We start from the raw sequence: 25945 nt of genomic DNA, 5'->3' as shown, positions 1-25945 counted from the left end.
TCTACAGTACCCAGACTTCATGGTGGTCCTCATTTGACTCATTTGGTTTATCAGTCTCCACTTATCTTCAACAACCACAGATTCAGGCACATGTGTATTTCTGGCCCTTCTCCCATTTCTTTTTGATGGGCACTTTATTTCTAATTCAAAATGTTTACAGCGCAAACCTAGTAACTTCTGCTGAGTGCAATTTCCCTGTCTATAGACAAGTTTCTTTATTCACAGTGCCTGCAGAGTTAAACAAATCTCTTCTGTGATTTCATTGTAGTTAAATCAATTGGCAAAGAGCATTCACGTGTAGCCCTAGTGCATCATCATGCCACCAGGAACATTTCATTACTGCATCATCACGACAAATGAACAAGGGCTCAGTGCATAGTACCTTCATTAAAGTTGTCATCGGTCGAGATGTGGGTTAAGGGAGACTGGGGTCGAGAGTCCCCACAGAGGGAGTAACTGTGTTCTGCCTGGATGAGGGGCGCTGGGGACGCTGGAGACAGTTCCACCTCCATTATTTCATTCTTCTCAGACAAGAAGGGATCATTCAAGAGCTGGCCGAGCACATCGGGTGAAAACTCATCCAGGAACTCTGTGAAGTGCTGTGGAGATAAAAATGGGGGGGAAAACTTTATCTCCTTGCCTCTCTGTCATGCCAACAACAGGAAAGCATTGATCAGAACAATTCCAGTATCTGCACCGGGCATCTGTGCCAGTCAGCAGCAGGATCTACCAGCCCTGCTTAACGACCTCCTACTCCAATCACTACTTCAAGCTGAAGAGCTAAAGCTAGAACAAAAGTCCTCTCAGAGGCATACATTATAACAGAAGAGCTTGTGATTAACTTGCAATGAAAATGGAAAACAGAAGCATGGTAGTCACGTCCTGAAGCAGCCTCCTCCCCCCCCCCCCAAAGGTACTCACTACAGCATGCCACTAAAAATGGGAAAGCATACTTCATTCAGACAGTGTGAAAGATACTGCAGGATTTATCACCAGAACACTCTGTGTGTGGAATAGAATATACTGGGTTAATGTTCACTGGAGCAGAGAAGAAAAAGGAAACGCACTCAGACACAGACTCTGACACCACATATGACTATTTTAGCTGAACAGAACATACAGCACACTCTTAGGAAAACAGGTCCATGCACATCCCCAGCCAAGCAATTAACGCATTTGCTATAAAACGGGTTTCCTGGTTGATTTATCTATCTATTTTAGAAGTCACATTCCATCTAGGGCTAGAGCCCATATCCAGCTTCTAGGCCCCAGAGCTAAAGCTCCTGACAGCCAGTACTAATTACCACTTTATCTATTACACTTAATTCATTACACTGACAGCGCATGTTATGACTGTATGTAGTAGGATAACTTTATGTTTGTTTCTTATTCAAAATGAGCACAAACCAAATCTTGTGATCTACTTCCTTGAGACTCCAATGCAGCTCCCATCAGTAGCCAAAAACTCTGCATCTCTTTTTGATTTTGTTTCCAACATCAGAAGACTACATCTTTGACAGACCAAGAAACTGCATTGCAAGAAAGCATTCCTGCTCATCTCATTCTCACAAAGAATTCTATTTTTGTACAAAAATATTTGTACAAGGAATTGTAACGAGCTTTTCCAAACAATCAGGCATTATCTACCATCTTATATAGGAGTCTTTGTCGATTGGGGCATGATCCTACAAAAGTCTAAGTCTGTTTGATTTGCTCTGTTTTTGCAAGCAGTATTGATCTTGGCTCTTCGTCTTGCTCTCTCCTGCAGAAACAAACACTGAATTCAAGATTTGGCTTCCTGTAGGCTAAATTAAGAATCAAACAAGTCAATATTGTATAAACCCATGAGGGAAGCGGTGTGCTCGCAGCCCCATGCACGCACATTTCACAGCTCCAGCAGCACCTGTGGCCTTGAAGTCTGATGCTGGAAAACACTGAGCACAGCCGGCTCTCACAGTCCCCTGGAAGTTTGAGCGCCTCTTCCAAGATGCTCAAGAATGCTAACTGTGCCTTCTTTCAAAATTAATAAGGCTTCAGTCAATTCTGACTGACACTCAGGAAAAGAAAATATTTACTAAACATAAGGCAATAAAAAAAGGACCACAGTTGCTATGCTGCAATAGCAAGCTAGCTCAAGTAAAGCCTTTACAAATGGCAAAACAGATTTGTAGCCTCATATTTACTTACTTTAAATGATAACACTACTAAACAAACTCTCAGATGGCTCAGCAAGAGGGTCATGACCACCTTAGAAAGCCTTGTTTATTTTAATTTTGATACCCAAGGACTTGGTAGCACTTCACATCCTGGGCTGCCTCCCAACATCTGCAAGGATAAAAGTATAAACTGCAACTCCCCACTATGCAAAGAAGAAAGAAAAAAGGATGCTCCAGACTAGTTGAACACCCTAGTGCATCAATAAAGACACTGAGTAAAACAAGGTAGGCAGCCATTAAAATGTAAACAAGGACAGAAACACTTCCCAACCACGACAGAAGTCAAGGATGAACTTATTACAAAGCAGTGCCTTTCTTAGGGTCAATTTTTTCCCCACAGTCTACATACTTCTTTTCATTTGGGCTAATGGTGAGAGTCAATTATATTTGTTTGCATATTTTCCTACAGCTGGTTAGAACATTTCCCTCTTTCTAATTCTTGCATGCATTATTCTGACTGATGACTAGCAGGTGCTGAAATAGGGCTGCTACAATATTTGTACCCTGGTTTCTACACACAGCTACTTCATCACCAGCATCATCCAATCTGAGGATGTCATCCTTGAAAATATCATACCTAAGTGTTGACTTAGTCTGACACTACTTAGATGTTCTAATTTAACAGACTCAACTGAAAGACAAAATGACCACAGCTACTCAGCTATTTTTGGCAAATTCACAAATAAAGATTTCTATTAGCCTTCTGTCTATTACTGCTTTGATATGGAAGAAATTCATATCAAATGTTATTTTACTTCTTCCATTTGATTAAAATTAGGTACATTAGATTTTTTTTTCTTTTTTCCCCTTTCTGAATGGGGAATTTTCCTAAAACCACTTGAGAAAAAGCAAAGAAGGAAACAAACATTCAACTTCCCCAAACTAGAGAGAAAGAGGACCTTGGCGTGGAAAAGGATGTTCAACATGTTCATCAACATTTGTGCTTTCTCCTTTCACATGCAGCTGCAAAGCAGCAAGCTGTGAGGAAGAAAAGAATTTGCATTTACAACAGAATTGTGTGATAGCAAATAAATGGTCAATCAGTTTTTAAAATTATTCTCTAGTTTCATTATAATTTTTAATCTTATTTTTAATGGTCAGTGATACAAATTTGAATACCAGTCAATAGAGAAGACTCAAATGATTGCCACAGGTCAGACTGCACAGCTACCTAACTCTGGAAACAGAGAATTTTAGGGATCTGGACTTCTTCTCACTCGGTGATTACAAAAAGCACCACCACTTGATTTACAGGAATCTTTCATATGTTATACACATCTCTAATACAGTGAATGCTTAAAGCTAATTTGCTTTGATTATTTTTTTTTTTATTTCCTTAAGAAAACAATTGTCTCATTGAAAGTGGCTCCATTTGCCTAGAGAATTAAAAAAGAAAAGGCATCTGAGCAGCAGCCACAGCAGAAACCATCTAGGAGCAGTTAGGCCCCCAGCTCCTCAAACTTCCACCTACACCTAAGCTGTTCCCTCTGTCTTTCCAAAGCACGTTCTCCCATTGCCAACCCTCCTCCTCCTCCTCTCTGTGCTCCCTTCTCTGCTTCTGCAGAGCGGTCATCAGCCACTTCGAGAGCTGGAAAGCCACAGAATAACCTTCAATTCTGATACGGCAGCAACTACTCCTGCACTCAGGAACAGGAAAGGGCAATTTAGGGAGGAAACTGAGAATTTTACCCATAGAACCTGTATACATATTTGCTTGCAAAAGAAAGAAATTCTTTGTCTGTGGCTTTCAGCTTGGCATCTTTCACACAGAGAGTTCACCTTTAAAAAAAAAAAAAGAGAAAAGAGCACTTGCATTGAAAATATGCCTTTTTTTTTCTTCTTTTCTTTTTTTGTTTTTAATACCTCTGTAGACAGCTCTGTTGCCAGCTTCCTGCTAGCCTCACATCCCGCTGGCAGTCACAGCACTAACTGCAGACATGTGTTGGTACAAGGAGTCTGCTTGAATTATTAAACTATTCTCTCTACATAGCAAAGGGATGTGTTCAGCTGGGATTTTAACCTCTGTAAAAAGTCATGGATTTAGGACAGATGAAACCTTATCTTCTGCTTCCCCTTCCCCCAGAACCTTGAAAAGACAAACAAAACAGCGGCACTCCTGTTTACAGAGAGAAAGTACGTTGCAGCCCCACAGTTTCACCACCAATCTGGTTGGACATTTGCTCCCGCCTATAACCCGGGTGCTTTTGGGGAACACAAAACACCTACAGACATCACCCCACGGTAAGCAAACAGAGGAGAGCTCTCCTATCCTGGTGCGCAGCGGATTTTGGATAGCTCTTCGAAAGTAGTATCTGGCTGCAGACCAGCTGGGCCACAGGCTGTAGCTCTTCACAGCATCTGCCTGTTCCTGCCAGACAAAGGCCCTTTTCTCCAACTCTGCCTAAGGGACGAGGTGGGTTTTTTTTTTTCTTTCTTGTCTGATGAAATGAACATCTCTGAAGTAAAACAGAGACTCAGGCTTTGCTAGGTGTATGGCAGTGCTGACTTCTCCACCAGATGACTTGAAGCCAGACGAGAGCAGCACTAGCCCCAGTTGTCTAAAGATGTGACATTATCATGACTAAAAATGAAAGTCATGTTCAGAAAATTGACCTTCTAAGAACTCACTAACAAAGGAACGAAGAAAAGTCAAGAGCCCCACATGACACTTCATAACTATATTTAAATTATTAAACAAGCTTTGCTGAGCCTGGAAAACACACTGCGTCGGCTGCAAGTCCCACACACTGCCTGTAGCGGCACAACCCCCCCTTCCCAGCAGAGCCACCCCAGAGGGCAGCTGCAGCAGCAGCACCCTGGCACTCTGCAAAACAAGCCCTGCTCTCCAAGCAGCCTACATGCAACGTGCTGGGGTGAGAACCACCCACAAATTCAAGATATTCCCCTCCTGGAAGTTAATAGGTCCCTCCTGGCTCACCCTGAGGTCTCCCCATCCTGGAGGGATCAGTCCCCCTCCACAAGATGAACTGCCCAGGTGGAAGTACCCCTTCTATCCAACAGGCACTCATGGGATAAAAATTAAGCCCACCATCTACCCATAGGGACAAAACTGCCTGATACTTATCTCTTGTTAGGTTTGAGTAGCAATAATGGGGGGTGGGGGGCAAGGGGGTCAAAGGAATCAGAGTCCACGTAATGTGTAAGGCAGTGCTCCTGAAGGAGATGAGGAAAGAGGGGAGAAAGGGGAGACCACAAACCAGCCCCCATCCATGGGGAAATAAACATGCACCACAGGCATGAATTTGCCCCCCCTTTTCCCCCTCAATTTCCTCCCGCATTAAGATAACAGAGAGAAAAGCTAGTAATTTCTTCAGCAGCTCTTTGTGGTTCGCATAAACAAAGGTGCGTAGGAGACAAAAACCCAAAACATCACAAAAGATAGCAGCATTTCTAGTTAATAGCATCAAACAGATCAAGGAGTGTGGCTACATGGAGATACCATCTCCTTTTCAAGGAACCAAGCACACGTTTCACAGACATCTGGCAGCTGCTTATATGGTAGCTGAGGAGGTCTCAGTAGGAGTCACAGCTGCTATCAGAAGGCTTCAAGCTCTGGGGCACCCAGGCAAGGTGCCAGTTGTTAAAGACGGCACATACCTGCTGGTCAACCTTCATGGGTTGAGCTCTAGACTTGACTGCATGGCAAGAGCTGTAAAAGGTATCACGTACCTCACTATCAGCTCTGCCTGGGTTTGCAAGTGCAGCATCCACCCATAGGGGCTTGGAGCAGAGACCTGCCCTTTTTAGCTAATGAAGAACCGTGCCTAGAGATGCTGCTCACAGAGGACTGCACACACCAGGCTACCAATGATGACAACACAGCAGAGAAGTCTGTGACTTTCTGCATGCCCAGCCCCAAGGTTAAACCCCAAGGCACAGGTTAAAAAGCTTTTTCAAGGCAGGTGTTTTCTTCCCAGACATGTTGCTGGTGGTGGTGTTGACTTTCCTGTTCCAAGTTCATTGGTGATGGTCTGGAGGTGTCAGTGTGCACCAGCTTCCAACAACCAAGACAACTGTTCTTAGTACTCACTGGCACTCAGGAATCAGTTAATTTTCAGAGATTCAAACACAAATTGTGCAGATTTTCAGTTACATCACTTCTCTCAACTTCTTCCCGTTCCAGAAATCCTTTAAGTTTGCAGCAGAGAAGCTGGCCACCACTCACCCTTCTCCAAACTCAGCCACGGCTTGTATCGCATGGTACCCATCTTTGTCAGCTTTGAGAAGAGCTACTGTGATGGAGCCTCACTCTGCAGTTCACTCACATATGCCCTGCAGGGGACAGAAGAGCTGGCATGGGGTGCATTGGTGCATCACTGTTATGAGGCACAGATCCAAGCTCCTGCTGCATTGCTCTTACAAGGGTGAGAAACGAAGGACAGCCTGGCAGCAATACAGTATTTTTCCATAAGATTGATTCCAAAGATGGGGGCTGAAAGAGAGATAAGACCAAGCCCACAGAGTCATTCACCAACATCCCCACAGGGAGAAAGAGTGGAAGAGCAGAAGGCTGCACCCTATACAGTTTGATATACCAGGGTGCTTACCTTTATTAATTTGGGGGGGGACACCAACTGTATTTGGCAGTGAATATTTGAAAAAAATTAATGCAACCACACCTGAAATAGCTGAAATCTGATTTGCCAAGAGACCCCTTGGACAGACCACAGCATTAAGCATGCGACTGCAGGCACATCTGACTGCTTACTCTTAAACAGGACACAGAGATTCTCACTCTCAGCCTGATGGAGGACCAAAATAGCTGGAAGAGCTTTCTGATGGCAGGAGAAAAGTCTTAGATGCAGCCACAGCAGAGAACAGAGAGACTGAGGACTGTAAACAGTCCCCCCAAGTCACGCCTAAAACATGCTGATAACACAGCAGAGAGATTTACACGACGCTGGCTTACGTACCTGCCAAGGGCAAACAAAGGGAACCTCAGATTTCTACGTGTTTATCTTCTATAGTGTAAAAATCAAAACCAAGACACCAAGAAATAGTTGCTCAATTATTTTACTCCACTGTAAAATTCTTTACTCTCTGGTCATTAACTACACTGAAATTGCCTCATTTGCGGGAGGTTATGAAGAGTAACATGAAATTGTTATTTGAAAACAGCAAAGAGATCCACCATAACAGCAGATATGATCATTTGGAGTCTCACACCAGCAATTACTCATTTTAAGCACAAAAAAAAAAAAAAAAAATTGGACAGATTAAAAAAATCCACAAAGTTAATAACATTCAGGTTGTGTCATCAGCAAAACAAATGCCAGGAAATTCAGAGCTAATAGATTTACATGGTAATTAAATCTGCACATCTTCCCAACTTGCTCAGGTTACACAGCTGGAATTGCTGAAGTTCATGCTGAGCAAATCTTATAATCCACTCCATTATGCACACATGCATGCACACACTTCCATTGCAAACACTCAAGTATTTCCAGCCCACAACCAACAAAGAAGAGATGTATTTATTTTTAACTAATCGGGGGGAGTTTTCAAGAACTGTGGCCTTTCCAAGGCCTTTCCTTGTTCCAAAATATTCTTTCACTTTCCTTAACACCACCCACCCCCATCTCCACCCCCCTAAGAAAAAAGTATTTTGGATTTAAAAAGATAATTGAAAACAAAATTAAACTCTACAATAACTAGGACTAAATATGGGTTGAAAAAAAAGAAAAGAAAAAAAAAGAACAACAAAAACCAGAAGCCCTTGTGCAGTTGAAGCAAGGGTGAGAAACAACCCTCAAGTTCAGTGTCTCTTAAGCCCACTGTCTGCAAGCAGAGAAAAGGATGCCATTGCTCATTCCTAGCCCAAGCCTCTTTGGAGTCATATAAAATAGGAAAATCCTTCTCACATTCTCCTGCCCTTCCCCCAGTGCATAGATCTTGGATCTAGTCTAACTTTTCAATAGGCTGGGCGTATGTTTTGCTATTTCCCACCCTCTCCCCAAAAGAGCCAAACTCGGAGAGGAGTGAGTCACGGGGGCCAGAGCACCAGCACAGTGAGTCAGCTAGCTGGAAGCTCTTCAACAAGGCTCCCCCCATCTGGGTCCCTGGCTGAGACCTCAAAATACATTATTAATTCTGTGTTGCAAGCAAGCATCTGGATTATGCTCTCAGGTCAGATGCATTCATTCTTTTGTCTTGGCTACTTCCCCCCCTCCCCCCTTATTTTTTTTGCCTCTTACACCAGGCTTACTGGTATGCACTTCCATTTGTCTCGTACATCAGCTCTCAGGCTGCCAGCTTGAGCAGCAGAACCATAGAAAACTGAAACTCTCCATCACTTCTCCCCATGCCCTTCTCTTCACCTGGTGAGCAGCAGGGTCACAATTCTTTACCACCAGTGATTGCAGAGGCTGCAAGACAAGCCTGACTGACAGGTCTGCCTTTCACGAGCCTCCAAACCACCAAAAGTATGGGCAAGCCTCTCCCCACCACCTCCAGTTAGCGTGACTCACCCTAGACAGAGAGGGTAGCTCAGCTTCCAAAACTTAGTCATTGGTGTCTCTGATGATTTTTGGCACCCAGGCAAGATACTTAAAGAGAACAGTTATGTTATTAAAAATTATCTAGCGAAGAAAGGAATAGATCCAGTTGTTTGGGGTTTTTTTGCCCCAGCTATGCTCCAGGCATGCAAAGCCAGTCATAAATATTTGTTGTGAGATAATACTAATTTGCTGGGTTATGCCCCAGGTACACCTACAGGTTCTTTAGAAGGAACTTGCATTTACCGCAAGTTTTACATCTAACTAGTGTCTTCTGGGTAACTACCCAGTGTTTAGTCAAAAAATAAGCAGCAAAAGAAAGTCTTCAGACAAGCTGAAACCTCTGCGTACAAATTTTAAAATTCACCAGTGGGCTTTTACGGTCTTGTTTGCTGCCCAAGAGCTCGGCAGCAGGGATAACACATTTTGTTGTTACACAGCTGGTTTAACTTACAGCCACTTTTGAAAGAAAACAGTTACTCCAGTTTCTTCTCGAGTGCACGCAGATAGATCTTAACATTACAGCAGCGTTTTACAACATTTGGGCACACTGCACTTGGTTTCATTTATCTTCCCTCACCATGGAAATGGGAGGGGAGGAAAGCAAAGATTAATCTCAGTCCTCATGTAACAGCATCCCTTGTCAAAGGACACAGATAAGCACTTTGTAAAGGGCACAGCCAGCACAATTCCTGTATTTTAAACAGAATCCACTAGTTTTGCACCCATTTTAGAGATCATAGAATATCTCAAGTTGGAAGGGACCCATAAGGTTCATCAAGTCCAACTCCCAGATGACTTTACGGATATAACGGAAAGGAGGAAAGGATAACCAGGGACAGAAGTCTGAAGTCACAGGGGCTGTCCAGCTGGCCTACACGGAGACAAAACCCCCTCCCCACGGATGGCTAGCAGCATGCAATTCAGGGATGGTTACTTAAAACAGAGATGCTGTAACCTGCCTTGCAGGCCAGCGGCAGTTTGCTCATCTGCTCACCCTGCAAGGGCGCATCACAGTTCCCACATGTTAATCAACACTTGAAACTGCCAGCCTCTGCCCATGGGCACAACCTCCAGAAACAATAACCATCCCAGTGGGCACGCTGTGCCAGGATGCCATTAGGAGAGCCCAGCAAACTCGTGATTTCTCATCCAAGTTCCCATTAGTGCAGGGGGCCTCCTGCAGAATGCAGATGCTCTCCAGCTCAGCTGTTTCATGTTTAAAGCGTTCACAACAGCCTCCCTCCCTGAGGGCCAAACCAGTATCTTTCAAAGGAGGATCTTAAATTAGTCTGAGCGGTGTAGGTAGGAAACAACAACTTCTGCTCCGTCAGCAGCACTCGCTGCACGGTCTGGTTTGCCACTCCTGACTGACAGGACACTTGACATTTAAAATAAAAATCGTTGCTTTCTTCTTCAACAATGTTACTTCTTCAATGGCTGCGAAGTTTAAATGGCAGGGTTCCAGCTTGCAGTAGCAATCGTTCCTTCTTTTTCCTAATGCTGGCTGCAAACCTACACACCAGCCATCAAAATTCGGCTCTTTAATTAAAGCTGTCCAGTTATTATAAAATAAGTAAGGCTTTACTATCAGTATTGGCAGCTTAAGGAGAGATTGGGCATTTTATTTCACTATAGAGTTAGTAGGTTTTGTTTTGCAGATTTATTTTTAGTACTGGGGGGGGTTCTGCTAGTTTTTTTGTTTGTTCATTTGTTTTTAAGAGTAGAAGCATGGAAGCTGAGGCTTGAAAAGAAAGGACACAAACTTAAGCTCCTAAATGTTTATTTAAGTGCTCTTAATTTCTGAAGAGTCAGACTATCTCTTCAAGTGCCTAAATGAAGACTCCCTGAGTTGATTATGGAAAATATGAATTAGCTTTTATAAATGCTGCCTAACTTTGATAGACCTAATGGTTAAAATTGCAGATGCATGTAAAGTTTTAAAAAGAAAAAAACACACCACACATATATAACCCTTTCTTGAACTCAAAGAGACAGGTGCTTGAGCTCAAGGGAAGGCGAAAAAAAAAAAAAAGAGTGCTTTTCCAAAACAATTGTGAAGAAATCCATAGGTCATATCACCTTACCCAGGAGATTAACTCCCCTGATTCAGAGCTCAAGGATCAGCAGCCTTTGGCTAGCAATGACCTTAGCTGCCACGGGTTTTAGACCCTGCCCAGCAGAAACTGCTGCCCCCTCTATCATACAGATATCTACTATCAGGGCAAAAAGAGAAACAACACTGGCAGGACTTTGTGTTCAGTGCTGCTGTCGCCGAGCGTTACACATTAAGTACCACGCACTAAAAAAGTTTGATGTCAAATTCTGTTCCAGCATGTGATCTCAACAGATAGTGGAACAAACGACTACATTAAAGAACCCCATTCCAGTAAATAAGTCCTATACCTTGCTTTCAGTAGAAACATCCTGGGTTTTGATCTGGATCTGACATCTCTCTCATCCTTCCCATAAACTTGCACTAAGCCCAAACACTGTGTATGCATGCAGAGTCGATACTTTGCCAACAGCAGGTATAATCAAAGACTTCTCATCCCAAACTGTCAAAACATTTCCAGCTTGCAACTTTGCAGCACGCTTCATGTCAAACCAGCTACTGCCCCAGAAAGCTAAGGAAGAGCAAAGCAATAATACTTGATGATGACAACATCAGGGAAGAACATTCCTGCTTTGTACCTGAAGCTGTGACACTAGAGCTGCCTTGGATGAGCCAGCCCTGCCCAAACCCATTCCACAGCAAAAAGCCTTCAGTTTTGAAGTCGCCTCCAACGGTCCTCCATACCACAAGACGGATACTTCCAAGTTGCCCATGCTGCACTTGTACAGCCTTAACTCTGCTGAAATTCACACAAGAACCCACAGAAATCGTTTTGGCACCTCATTTTGTATGGTCCAGTACCTCCATCAGCACTGGTACCTTGGCATCTTCCCTCTGAGGAAAGAGGCATTTCATTTTATGTCACCACAAGAGTGGTGGGGGTCACTTGGTTTTTACTCTTGTCAAAGGCAGACCAGTTTGTTTTGAAGCTCTACTGAAAGCTGTAGAGAAAAAGGAAACAAGACAGGATGTGAACAAGATCAAATAAATACATACTCAAAAGTATGTGTAGCATTCGTCTAGACAAATTATTTTAAGATACCCCATACTTGAGAGCCGGTATTCCAATTTCCTGTGACAAGTCTTTTGTCACTGTGCCAGAAAACATTACTTCAGTCAACTTTATAAAAACAAAAAAAAAATAGGAGTGGTACTGGATTAAGGTCCGGGACCTAAAATAGCAGTAGATGGAAACATCTGTATCCTAAGACCAGGTCTTAAACAAAAACAAAAAACAAAGTTGTGTGCTTACTTCTTCTCTATGCTTCTTTCCAGAAATGCAGGGACTAGTGGAACAGCTTATTTAGTAACATGTGTGCTGGCTCTCACCTCTCACAAGTCCTTGTAATACAGGGGAGACTTTCAAACTGGCATTGCCTTCATTTACCTGTGAACAGGCATTTCAGCTTCTTTCGTCTCCCCCATTGAGAGCACCCCCTTCCTTCATCTGTACCTCCCTCTGTACCTTCCATTTCCAGACCTTTGCTCCCAAGCATGTAAAAGAGAGACCTAAGCTACTCATCACCTTGCAGGACGTAAAGAAGATCAGCAGAATCGGGAAGGAAGCTACAAGCTGCAGGCGAAGACACTGGAGGAGCAGACCCAGAAGAGTAAGGGTGCAGAGGAAAAGCAACAGGAGGAGGAAAGCCATAGTGCTTTGGAAGGGATAAAATAAACCTGCGACAGATAAACAGCATATTAAGGTTGTGCAAGAACTTCCTCTGTCCCCAGTTGCACACTTTTGCCAAGTGTCACTGACTTTTGTGCTTTGTCATTTAAAACTGCCCATCCTAAAGTGGTCATTCTCGCGACTCCTAAGGGCTTACCCTCGTTTATTCTTCCCCACCCAAAAGGCAGGTTCAGGAAGGAAAGGAGACTCAGTACGGGCCGGCACTAGACTCCTGCGCCCACGAGTCAGCAAGACAGAGGCACGCCGCTGCAGGAGCGGTGCCAGCGTGCCATCGCACAGTGCAGCTCTACCCTTCTCCTGCAACAAACATACCCCCCAGCCCATGCTCTGCAGTCCTAAAGAGATGGTCAAGCTCCTCAAGCTGCCCCCATAAAACAGAGGATCAAGGGAACCCAAGAGAAGGTCTTTAACCAAGAAAGCATCAATGTTGATTGTAAATCATTTATGAACATTTCAGCACATGCCTAAAAATCAAAAACGAAACCCCTACCATCTCACCACAGCAGGTGAAGAGAAGGCCACACTGGCAAACAACCCTGCCTACATAACCCCACTTGAGTTATGGCCAAGACACAGAATAAAAAATATGGAAATAAAAGCAGAAGTGAGATGTAAAGCTCTTCCCCCCGGTATTACATATTTGGGCTACTGGAAGAAAGGAAAAATTGTTGAGAAATAACATAAAACAGAACCTAGAAAACAAGAAAGAATTAATAGAAAATACAATTCAAATGAAAAAAATATTGCTTCTGAGTTTCTCAGGACCCAGAAGAATGTTAATTACAGATCAGGCCATTGCTTGGCTGCAGTTATTGGGGGGTAGGGAGGAAGATCAAAATGTTTAATTGAATATTCCTGGGAGGGGGTGGTTCTGAATTACTTGCTCTTTACATGAGAACAGATGATACAGCCATCCCACAGGATGGTAATGAAATGATTTTCATCCCAACAATAATGGAAGAGAATCTAAAACCAACAGCTACTCAAAGCTGGACATTTTAATTAGCAGACTTAGAAAACCTCCGTATGAAAAGTCTAAACAGAGAGTCTAAGGAGCTCTTGAAACTATTTTCCATAGGAGACAATATTAATGGACTGTAAAAAATAGTATGAAAATATTTAGGTGTAAACAAGGCAACCAAAGTAACAGCAAGTTGACCTACCTACTGTTCATTCCTAAGGGAAGAGATGGAGAAGGGAAGAGAGTAGTTAAAAGTCCAAGAATAAAAGGAAGAGAAATCTATTTGATGCTTATAATTCCACAATAACTGATAAACTAGGTTCCCAAATTTTATCTCTTTTTGTAATAATATTACAAGATTAATACACCTTGTCTCTCATAAGACAACTGACTTGATGCTGTACAAAACAAAGCTGGTGATATGAAGTCAACAGGCCACACATTCAGTGTGATAAAGAAATAAGAAATCTCCAGATGCAAAATACAAATCAGCTTGTTGGCACCACAGGTTTTCAGTGGCTTCCCACAGGGAACAGTTCTGGGCCCCAGACTCTAATATGTAATCAATGACATGAGAGGAAAAGTCACTACTGCTGAAGTTTGCAGATAACGCAGCATCAGCAGGAGCAGCAAGTAATAAAAAGGTCCAGTCACAAAACCAAAACACAGAGTACTTGGTAAGCAGCCATAAACAAGTGACATGTTTTAAATAGAGTTGAAGGTTAAAAAAAAAAAAATAAATCTTATTGCTGCAAACAAAAGGCTGCAGGTCACGCTCAGGTGACCGACAATCAAAAGCAGAGATCTCAAGAAGGACTTGGGACCCTGGGAGAAATATACCTGAAGGAGCATCTGTGGGACAGGTACCACAAGTGCTGGGTGCACAAAGGAAGTCCTGGGGAGGAATTACTGCAGATGCACGCTTATGCTCCGAATGCAAGAGACCCCTTGCTACACCCCAGGTCAAGCCCCTCAACCAGAGCATTGAGGTCTCATGCAGTCCCAGGAGCAGATGAGTGCTGGGGACCCTCACACGGCCATCCTGTGCTTTGAGGCCAGTGCTGGGCTTACACAGCCAAAGAATAGCAGGGAGGTAATGGTATTGCAGAAATTTTGCCTTTTTCATTTATTTCAGGGTTGGGTTTTTTTGTTTGTATTTGTTTCTTAAATTGAGCCTTCATATTTAAAAGAAGTTGTCCTGTAAAGCTCAACCCACAGCTACAGCTTTGTACTACATCCTCATGCCAATCGCACAACCTGCTGCACAAGTCTGTGTCCCCTGCACAACCCAGAGTACGTGGGTTTGAGGACTTCAGAAAACAGAGGGGTGTGAAGCAGGAATTCATTTTCTCCATGCTCATGGTGGATGCAGTTGCTACTGGCCACAGCTAGGTTCCAATGCTATACTGCCAAATTCCAAAAAAAGGGTGTTGAACAACTGGAGAAAGTTCAGAGAATCACAAGAATCACTGTGGAGCTGGAAATCCTGCCTCAAAAATAAAAGCAAATAACAAAAGAAGAAATCAATATATTCAGCTTGTCAAAGAGGAAATGAATGCAGAACATGAACTTTTTTAAGTACCGAAACAGGGAATAAGACTTAGAGAATGGCTCTAGCAGCTTGCAGCTAAGTTTACAAGCTGAAGCAAGATCCATTCATCGTGGTTATAAAGGGTCACTATTAAAAAAAGGGAGAACAATCAATCATGAAGGAACAGTGTGAATTCTTCAACTCAAGCCATTTTTAACTGAAGACTAGAGGTTTCCCTACAAAGATATGCAGGAATTCAAACGGGAAACAATCTGGTGAAGTTTTATAGCCCACGATTTACATAAGGTTAAACTAATTAATCATAATTGTTTCCTTTGGCCTTCTTGCAGCAAAACAAGCTTGTTTACTAGAGGAGCAGCATGTTCTGGAGAACCCAATACAAACCCAGAGTTGGGAAACCTGCTGATGCTGCTTTGCATTCCTATATTCCAGGTAACTCGATATCCTTATCAGGAAGGCAGCCGGTGAACACAGTTCAAGAATCTAGGTTTAAGACCAAAGGTTGTTCACATTAGACACAACCCACCTGCTCAAAAGCAAGCTCCAAACACAGCGCTCAATAAACTTGAAGTGGCCGGCACATCCTGCAGCACTAGCCCACTGAAAGCCTTTTCCTTTCGTTTATTTTTAAGGCTGGGTTCTCGAGCCCTACTGCGCCAGTGAGTCAGCTTTCCTCCCCACGCCCAAGCTGGGCTGGTGAAGGCTGCGGACTCCCCAGCACTGGCTGGGAGAGGGATCCCCTACCGCTTGCCATCACCCCAAGAGCTGCACTTCAATAGAGAGCTGGGAGAGGGTCACAGAGGAAAAATTTGGCATCCTTGCATCGGACTTCAGGGTTTCTCAATCAAAGAGGTTGAAAACACAAACACTCAGCAACACCCACGCATGCAAACTATACCCTATCCTTTTGATACTGATCTGTTCCTCAGGAACAGAGGGGCAGCTGCAGTCATGCCAGGGCACAAACAAACGCCTGCAACAAACTGCAAGGACTCACAAGCACACAGGGTCGTGATCGTTTTCAGAGTCCACGTTTAATTTCCAAACAAACCACATCCGGTAGATGGCTGATGTCAGTGGTGATGGAAGATTCCCCACAAGCTCAGGCAAGGGGAATGCCAGGGCGCATGGTGGAATTAAAAGGGAGCTTCCATGTGGAGGGACTGACTTCAAAAGAAGTCATTCAGCAGTTGCTCATTTCCAAGTCTCTTTTACAAGGTCTCCTAGTTAGCAAAGCTGCACATGTCTGGGCATCTCCTCCATGGCCTATCGTCCTTTCCAAGATTGCAGCAGCAGAAGGCTGCCCATAGCAGAGACAGCAGAGGCGAGTGACTTTATTCTTGCTTTAAGCTTGAGAAAAAGCACAAACACAAGCATGTAACATGCAATCCCATTCAAATACATAGAGAGAACAAGGTAACTTGGACTTTTATTTTATGTTAGAAAAAAGCTCCTTGTTTTTTTTAGTTTGATAAACATTAAAAGCAAACAGCTGACAGAAAGGAAGGAGAGGGAGCATTCAAAGGAAAGGAGGAGTTTCATCCTGTTTTAAAGATTAATTACAAGATTAATCCCACCAGGCAACGCGAGTTCCTGGCACTAAAGCAGAAGGGCGCTCTAGGCAATGCCTCCAGCCAGCACATACACACGCACCCCTGCGCAGCATCTTCCCAGTCCATATCCCTCAAATGCTAATGCACAAAGCCGCTTTCACTTGCAGCACTGCAATGTAATTAATTGGATATATTGAGCGAGTGCGCTGTGCGGTGTGGAAGACGACTCTCCCGAGACTGCCAAAAAAGCCTGCCAGCATCCCGGGGATAGAGACAGGCGGAGGGAAGTTTCAGACATTGCATAAGCACCGGCACACGTAATCACTCCTTCGCGCTATTCCGGCCAACGCTAACTCAGACCCCTGCGAGCTGCAGCCAAGATCTACTCAAGCTACTCAGAGGCAACCGGGTGCCCGGTGAGCAGGCGGAGAAGGGAGGGAGAGGCCCAGCCGGGTGTATGTGTGGGGAAGGACATGGGGCCTCCTCACAGGCGCCTGTCCCAGCACCTAGCTAGCGCGAGCCCCGGGCCTCCAGAGGCCCCTCGGCTCCTGCTTGTGTAACCGTTACCCCAGAGATTAAAAGAAAAGTGTTTTTTTTCCAGGCTCTGTCAACATTGCTGTAAGGAAAGAAATACAGCCTTGTGGTTAGAGGGCCAGGCAGAAGCCGAACATGCCGTGTGCTGTCCCACACTGCCTGAGCGGGCCAGGGCTCTCGCCACCTGGCGCGAAGGTGCCCTTTGCCTCTTCATTCCACATGTCCAAGGGCAATAACAAAGCGATACTCTCCTGTCACGAGGGATTTCAAGGATAACGGCATGGAAGATTGCATCACATTCAATGCCAAGATTATTGGGATCATAAAAAAGCTGAAGAGGGAGCCCCTCACGGCCGGGCTCGGTGCTGGACGCAGTGCCGAGGCCTGGAGGGAGGGACCCCCACAGCCACTTCAGGCTTTGAGGGCTATCAGAGGTAAAGAGCAAGCTCAGGAGCTCAGAAAGCATAATCTGCATTCAAATGTCAGGTTTTGTGATTTCTTCCGTACAGCCTGGAAGCCATCTGTGGTGCGTGGCCACGCGAAACCCTGGCTGCTGAGCACCAAGCCAGTACAGCCCCCGCATTATGCAGCTCAAGCGGAGAGAACCTGAGCTGGGGGAACACTCTCCCAGAGCTAAATGAGTCTGTTCAGCTCTAAGGAAACACAGGTACATAGCCAGAAAAATAATCAGGGGAAACCTTGTACTGCTTATCAGCAATGAATAACTCCAGAGCTAGTTAAGGCTATATATACACAGAGATATATACGTGTCTGTGTGTGCATGCTTGTGTGTCGGTGTGTATTAAATATAGCTCAGTTTTTTAATACGGCGCCATCGGCCACGGAACAGTTCGGATGAGCATCTGCTACAGACCATCTGGACCAGGAGGGAGGGAGAGTGAAACGCTATGGGACTCTTGAGGAATTTGAAACTTGCAGCAGATTTTACACAGAAAACTGTTGCCTAAAGTACACCGACAAATGTGTGATATCAGGAAGGTCCTTTAGCTAAAAGAAGGAAAAAAAGAAAGGAGAAGTGATCCTGAAACTGCTGCTTCCTGCGGGGGTTGGATTTGGCTACAGGCAACAGTACTGACCTCATGCCGCTGAAATACAGCATCATTAAAAGAAACAAAACCAAGTTCTCAGGACATGCATCAGTATGGGAGAAGATCTACCATTGGATTGGCGTTGCCCCAATGAACTGAAAGTGGAACTTGACTTTCAGTGGGTTACCATGGAGTATCTTAAGCTTCCATCAAAAAAACAAAAGCTCGTAAAAGCCACAACGAGTTTTTATTCATTGAATTAACATACAAGAATAAATGGTTCGTGTGTAAAGCACTCGGACATCCGTCTGACTAAGATGGCTTCATATTCATAATGTATATGCACACATGGAGATATTATCAGTATTTTTCTCCAAAGACTACAGCAAAATTCTATGAACTAGAAGATTTTCTAAATCAAGGTTCACAACGACCACGTCTTATGCAGAACCAATACACTCAGCCATGCCAAAACCAAAATCAACAGTTTTTCAGAATTGCTGAGCACCCTCTCCTCTTATTTTTTTTTTTTTCTGGTTGCAAGATCTACAAAGGGTAACAAAGGAAACTACAAAACAGGAAGTAAGTTTGCAGAGTCTGCAGACTTCCCTAGAAAATTGTTAGGTGTGCAAAAAAGACAAGGGATTGAAAATCACTGCTCTGATTCTACCGACAAATTGTGGTTCCAGATGGCTCAGGAAGATCTGGTCTTCAGCAAGAGTCAAAATGAGCATGGCTGACACTAAAGCCAAATGGGAATTCAGCATTTCTGGGATTTCCATAAGCTGAATTGTACCTGTCCCGTACTGGTAGCAAGTTGCTAGCATGCACACACTGGGAACTCAAGCATAGGACAGACAATATGGAGAAATAACAACTCTTCTTTCGGAAAAAACAGCTGTCCTTTTTTTCCCCACTACCAGTCATCTTTATTTTTCCAATGCTGCAATAAAAAAATATCTAATAACACTTCAAAAGGTCCAGTAGAGTAGTATTTTGTAAAAGGAGCCCACTAGACCGTTTTACAGAAGGACCTAATAGCTCTGTTCCATGAAAGGATCCAGTTACACAAGCCTCCAGTTAGCACTTTATGGGGACAGCCAGCCACACTCAGGAAAAGCCTGCAAACAGATCAAGATAATAGAAATTTAAATGGACCATCCAGCTTTCTGTATAACCACTGTATGTGGTATTTTATCAGTTGCCAGGCAAGTGGGAGAGGGGGGAAGGAGTAGAAGAGATCATCAGTCTCCCCATCCTGTATACATTGCTCCAATCTCTGGCTCATGTAGCAGCAGTTAAAACTATTCCCCTTTTGACAGGATTTGTTAAGCCAGTCAGGAAAGGTCAGGATAGAACATGGAAACAGATTTAGACCAGATGCCCATGCTAATAGTAATTCAAACCGCATATTCCCCCCACCTGAAATGAAAATACTGAATAAAAGCACTGACAATCTAATACGCTTTTAAAGTTTTAGTGCTCTAGCCATTTTTATTTAAGCAGATGATTTGTCTGATCCTGATGCAAATCCATTTTTAAAAGTTCAAGGAGCAAATAGAGATACATGTTGAGAAGCAGCCTTTTTTGATGTGTAGAAACTTGTATTCATGGCTTTTTTGCTGGTAAGATAGAGGCCATACACACAGAGCTGTAACTGCAGGAATAAAAGCTTGATAGGACTTTTCATCATTGTAAATAAAGCTCCCTATTATTAGGCCACACTGCTACCATACACCTCCAGGAGGGGCAACCAAAGCAATAATAAGCAAATTGGCTATAGACCCAGCCAAACAGTGTGAAATCTCTCATTGTTAAGGGATGCCCACACGCATATTCAGATGCTCTCCTGGTACAGTCTGAAGTTGGTGTTTTGTTTAGGGAAAAAATCAAGCTGCTAAGGAGGACTACAGAGAGGCTCCCTGCCAGGACTTATGAGAACCACAGCAGTGACCTGCTAAAGCCTTCAGTGATGAGACAGGCAGAAAAGAGGCACAAAGACACAACTGGGGAACAGGAGAGGAATGTACATAGCTCCTTATCTTGCTTTTCAACACTTAAATTCCCATGGCAATGACTCTTTTCTTACCCCAAAAACAAGAGGACACTTGTGTAACCAATGTGGGAACAGCCACAGGCAAGCCTCCTCTGCTGATATACCCAAGCTTCGCCCTTGGCAAAATAACCTGTAGCAGCAAAAAGGTCACACGGTCATTCACCTTGTTCAGCCTCTGCCGATGGTGGCACAAGAGCACGTTGCCTGTGATGGGAAGAGCCCTGGGGATGTTCAGGAAAGGGACAACATTTTGCCAAGAGCCATCCAGAGCACCCCAGGTGCTTTTTGCTTAAGATACCCATCTAGCCCTGGGATACCCACACCCTTCAGTCACTGCCCGAAAACTCAGACAAACAAGTTCTGGAAAAAATAGCCTGAAAAACAGCCCTGGTTTAAGATGACATTGCCCTCTGGCTCCCTGCAAGACTATCGCTCTCTCACAATGGGAAGAGTAGGCCTTCACCCCAGCCATTTCTGTTCAGAGGAGGGGACAAGGTGCCCAACTCGCCATCCTCAGCAGTGTAAGCTAAAAGACCGGTGCATAAGGCCTGAGAACCTCTTCCCATGGCAGCCGCCAGCAGAGACGCAAGACAGACAACTGCAGGCAGCAGCACGGGAAAGCAATGCTGTGCCACAGCTCCCCCATCACAGCTGTCACTGGGCACACTTTAAAACACGTATTTTAAATTAAAAAATTCTCAATGCCCAAATGATACAGTTGTTCACCTTTCCTCAACCATTAGAGCAACACCAAAAGCTGTTCTGCTAAGCCACTTATTTTAATAAATTAAGTAAATACAGCTTCTTTCATACCCAACACCACTTGGAAGAACCTGCGTTTTGGAAACCAGCAAAGAAAGACCAAATATGTGCCCAGAGCTGCTTCAGCTCTAAGCACAGGCACAGAGTTGTTGTCCTCAGAAAGAGGCAAGAGCATCACTACAATTCACCCCCGCCAAGTCCCAGCCCTGCTCTCACACTTTATGTTTAACTGCTGGTAACCAACGTGTTAAATCCCTCCTGGATTTACATCATCCCTTTGGTAGAATAAAACCATATGGATTCAATGGGGTTTGGTTAAAAGTTACACACACATGCAAGGCTCAATGGTCCCAGGGTCTCAAAAGACTGACTGTCAGCAGCGCTGACCCCTCCACCTTCCCCACCAACCCAAAAAGAAACACAGAGACATTTGTTGTAAATTGCTCCACCACAGGCGCACAGAGCAGGAACTGTGCAGACAGGGTGTAAAGCAGAGGTGGGCTCCCCACCGGAGGGGAGCTGTGCTCGGTTTCCCTTTCAGACTGATTTCTGAGGCTCTTTCTTCCTTCAGCGCAGTCTGTCAAAGGCATATAAACAGAGAAAGTGAGACATTTCTGAGCAGAGGCAGGACCCTAGAAACCCCATCGCCCTGTGGAGAAAGAGCAACAACCCCAGCTTCCCCCCATCTGTTAACAGCTCCCCGGCAGAGCCCCTGCCCAGAGAGGGGGCTGGCGGGGGTCCAGCCCACCCGGATACTGCGCCGGGAGCCTGCAGCTGCAGGAATGTCTGGGACCGGGCGCACGCAGCTTTTTTTAATTGCACGCTTCTGCTTTCACCGTGTCAGTCTGTCCTGGTTGGGTATTTTTGGGGGTTGGTTTCTTTTTTTGTCGTCTTTTTTCTTTCCTGCGTTCAGCTTTTAAGTGGACGGGTGAGAGGAGGGGCAAGGGGAGCAATTATAAGGCAGGCTATTGCGGTGGCATGCTCCCCTGCCTATTCTTAGGCTTTGATGGGACACCCTCCAGACTGCATGACCACAGTCTTATCTTACCCTCATTTTTGTCTAACAGTCGGGTTTTTTCAAACTGAGAAGTCAGTTTTCTCTGTCGATAGTGGTGGAGAAAGTAGGGCTCTCAGACGACACAAACCAGTGCAAACAAAACTGAAGGAACGCATTTCAGAAAACCCCAACATGCCTGAAAAACCAGCGTGCGGGGAGGACTGTTATAACAATATCAAGCTATGAAACATTCTTTGGCAACTTATCTTTCACAGCTCAAGAGGCTAAATGCTGCTCATATGCAATGGATGAGAGCACATCTTGAAAACTGAGCAAGTCCTGGCAAAGTCACATGCAAACTACTCAGATACGCCAGCTCTATCATTAAAACTCAGACTGAGCACAACAAAGAGGCACGTTCTAACTGCAATTCTGAGTTTGAAGCCATCACACCAGATTGTATGTTTATTGAAATCCTTTTGCATTTGAAATCTCTAACACCCTGACCTTACATCCTATCTGTTTCACCAAAAGGTGTCATTCAGCTGTCTCAGCCTCTTTTCAGCATCCCATGGCATCAGTACTCCACACGAAAGAGCACTGCCAAGAAAATCCTAGTGTTGCTGTGTCACTAGGAATTTTGAAACAAAAAATGTTTAACAAGCATAACCTGCAGAGACGTGTGCCCTTCTGCCAGAAACTGTGTTGGATTATTATTCATGTTCAATAGAAGTCATCATCTTTCCCAGAGGTCACCGTTCCCTCAGAGAGGATGGCTTAACTCCACATCTGCTGCTCCAACCCAGTTCCATCAGGATGGATTTGAGGTCCACTGTTCAAGCTAACACAGACCACCTTGGCAGAGCAGTACGAGGGAGCTACTCCAGGTTCAGTTACGCTAGCAGATCTAAAGGGGCCAGCCAGGGGTCTAGCGTTCTCAGCAGAGCACACCAAACCAGATCTAAAGTCACTTGTTAATTTCTTGCTTTCTCTCCCAAGGGTGATTCCTGCCTTATTTCTGACCTGCCTGGCTGATCAGGACAAACTCATATAAGAGGTCAACTAGGTTCCACAACATTGTAAGAGTTGCTTATCAGCAGTCCAAGCATCGAGCCCCGCACAATTCAAGCTCTCCCAGGAAAGATGGGATTTTTTTTTCTATCCACCTCTCAAAACTGCACTGCTTACAGCAGCAGCCTGCTTCACAGAATTTCTTCTTGGACTGTGCTGCATCCAAGGTCTGCCTTTTAGCTGTAGCACTCCCCCAAAGCTTGATCCCTCCAGCAAACCTTCATTACAAAGTCACCAAATCCAGAAGATGCCAAAGAGGTTGCTTCATGGGAAGTGGCGCAAACACCAACAATGGTGTAAAATCTAGTCAAATCCTGCGTGGCTTGTTCTCCTTGAGAGCAGATGCTCAGCCATATCTGCTTACAAACCCACCACCCACTCAAGCACTGCCTCTGCACCAATGGTGCCACCAGATGAGACCAGCTTCCATGCACAGGGCTGCCTCCGTCTGCTCAGGCTTTGGCTCCCACCAAGGCAAACCAATTAGCGGACATTCTTAACAGGAGTATCGTTTGAGCAAAAGGAGTTTTCCTCCAAAAGCAGAAGTCAGATCAGTGGATGGGAAGAACTTTACAGATGTCCTTGTAGCTGCTGTTCCCTACAAATAGCACTACCTTGCACAGAGCACTGCTCCCTTTACAGGTATTATGAATGACATAATTTGTGATTTAATTGCAACAATTAGCCCATTGTGGCTGAGGTCAGGTCCACAGAACTTCACTGACGTGAAAAATGCACTTCCATTAAGAAAATAGAAAATAAGACCCATATTCTTGCAGCACATCATTTTCACCAGTATGGGCGACTCTTCATTTTCTGTAATTATTCCATAAAACACAACACTGAGGCATGTTAGTATTTGTTTTCCAGATAAGGCAATGCAAGATGTGACATACTCAAAATAGAGCAGCGTTTGGCATTGGAAATGGAGCAAGAACTTAAGTATTCCTGTACTGGGATATGTAAATCTACCTATCCATAATGTGTAAGGCTGGAACGCAGATGCTTTGTCTTCGGTCCCAGGAAGAAAAAAAACTAGTATAAAGAGTAGACAACTTTAAAGGTTCCCCACAGTGAATAAATTCTTCTTACATTCATGGCCTGAGCAATTTGAGCTCTGTCAAAGACTTTACAAAATTTCTTTGTGTGAAGATGCACTTTAAAGAACAATTCCACTGAACTGTCATCCCATGATCAAATGAGGAAAAAACACAGATTGACTTGGACATCTTATCTAAGCATTGCATACTTGTAACATCTCCAGGGTGAACAGCTCTTCCTTAGAGAAGACTGTGTGGTTTCCTATCCTTATGAGCTCATGGATCGGCCTGAAATGCCTCAGGCTACGGTGCATCCTGATGAGGACGTACTGTCTCTCACGTTGCAACAACAAAATTTAACCGCCTAGCAGGATTTTGCAGGCTACTTACCACAACCCTGAAACCCCTGATGGGTGGAGCTGTCAGAACTACCATAAATCAGCAGAATCAGTCCTGCAGGCTCTATTTACAAGACTGTCACTGCAAGCCTTGGGAGAGCACCAGCGATGCTGCTTCCTCCAAAGTGTGTGCACCTGTGTGTGTTGGGGGATGCACACACACGACTATCCAGGTCTTCCTACTGAAGGGAACATCCGCTTCTGGTGTATGATGTTCCTAAATGCCATCAAAAAAGACAACACTAGGTGGCAAAGTACTTCATGATCGTTTATGATCACCATGGGCAGCCTCAAACTGAAGTACCTACTTATCTCCAGACTATTTGCCATTCATCAGACACAAAGTACCCAACTTGTTTCTTACTACAGAAACAATCCAGACACACTGAAGCAATTGGAAAAGAAAATTCAGCTGAGGTTCTTTTGGTAAGCCGCCTGACCAGTGTAGTGTTTTTTTCTGGTCTTCCATATATAGTTGTGACAACTGCAGTAAAATATTCGCTCGGCCACCCTCCCATAGCCAGCCGAATCTGTAACCACCCACCCACACCACAGATGTATTCCAAAGTTATGAATCCGTCCCTCCCTATTTACACAGCACGACAAGCTGGGATGTCACTGCTGCAGCAGCGTTAGTGCTCCAGCCCTCTCACAAGATACCAAATCTGTGTCTCCTGAGCAAGGGAGTACCTATGCAATGCCTAACGAATAGGACGAGCGACTTGGATGGCATCTTGGGTTCAGCAGCAGTGTACTTCCCACATTGTTCAAGCTCACTGTAGAATCAGAGCTGGCTGGCAACAACCAAAAACTCATAACAGAAATTATTTTAATAGTTAAGTCACATTTTAAGCACTGCATATACAGGGTTAGATTGCAAAATATTTCACGCTTCCATGTTTTCTTCTTCACATATGCTTCCATCTAGCAAAATCCCACAATATTAATGAGCAAGATCTTCACCTTCCCTTATTGCTATGCATAATTATAACTGAGCAAAAGATGCACCTTCCACTTACAGCTTCCAAAATTTCTTAAAGTTACCTAAACTACACTATTTAAATACTATTTTGCTAACATGCAAAGTGCAATATTCTGATATATTCTGCTTTGGACAGTACACTCCCACCCTTTCCCCAAATTACAGAAATTGTCTCCAAAATACGGCACACCTCCAACAAAAACAACACATCAGTGGACAGAACAAGGTTTCTTGCCAAGGCTGAGAGCACTCCTTCCCCTGGTGAAGAGGGAATCAATTTGGATCGTCTGAGGTTTGCATCACTTTCTGGTAAAGGCACATTTTATCTCCTTTTTTTCTTACTTTAATCCTCCTTAACACTATAAGCCCAGCCAGAATCTCAACCAAAGCAAGTGGCTGAGCCAGCTTGCACTACACTATCAGTCAGCCTTTGACCAAAGCAATGCAGACTTC

General features: G+C 44.2%; 1 protein-coding gene across 1 annotated transcript in view; it reads right to left on the bottom strand.

Moving 5' to 3' along the window:
* CREB3L2 (cAMP responsive element binding protein 3 like 2) overlaps positions 1–25945 on the bottom strand; it is an 85922-nt gene that overhangs the window by 41224 nt on the left and 18753 nt on the right. Inside the window, exon 2 of the mRNA XM_075051860.1 lies at positions 383–599. Within this exon, the coding sequence (XP_074907961.1) occupies positions 383–599 (217 nt within the window). The remainder of the gene's footprint in view (positions 1–382; positions 600–25945) is intronic.

This window comes from Buteo buteo, chromosome 19 (genome assembly GCF_964188355.1).
Source record: "Buteo buteo chromosome 19, bButBut1.hap1.1, whole genome shotgun sequence".
Classification (NCBI taxonomy): Eukaryota; Metazoa; Chordata; class Aves; order Accipitriformes; family Accipitridae; genus Buteo; species Buteo buteo.
Note: the sequence above shows the minus strand (reverse complement) of the source record. Positions and strands in the feature narration are given on the sequence as shown.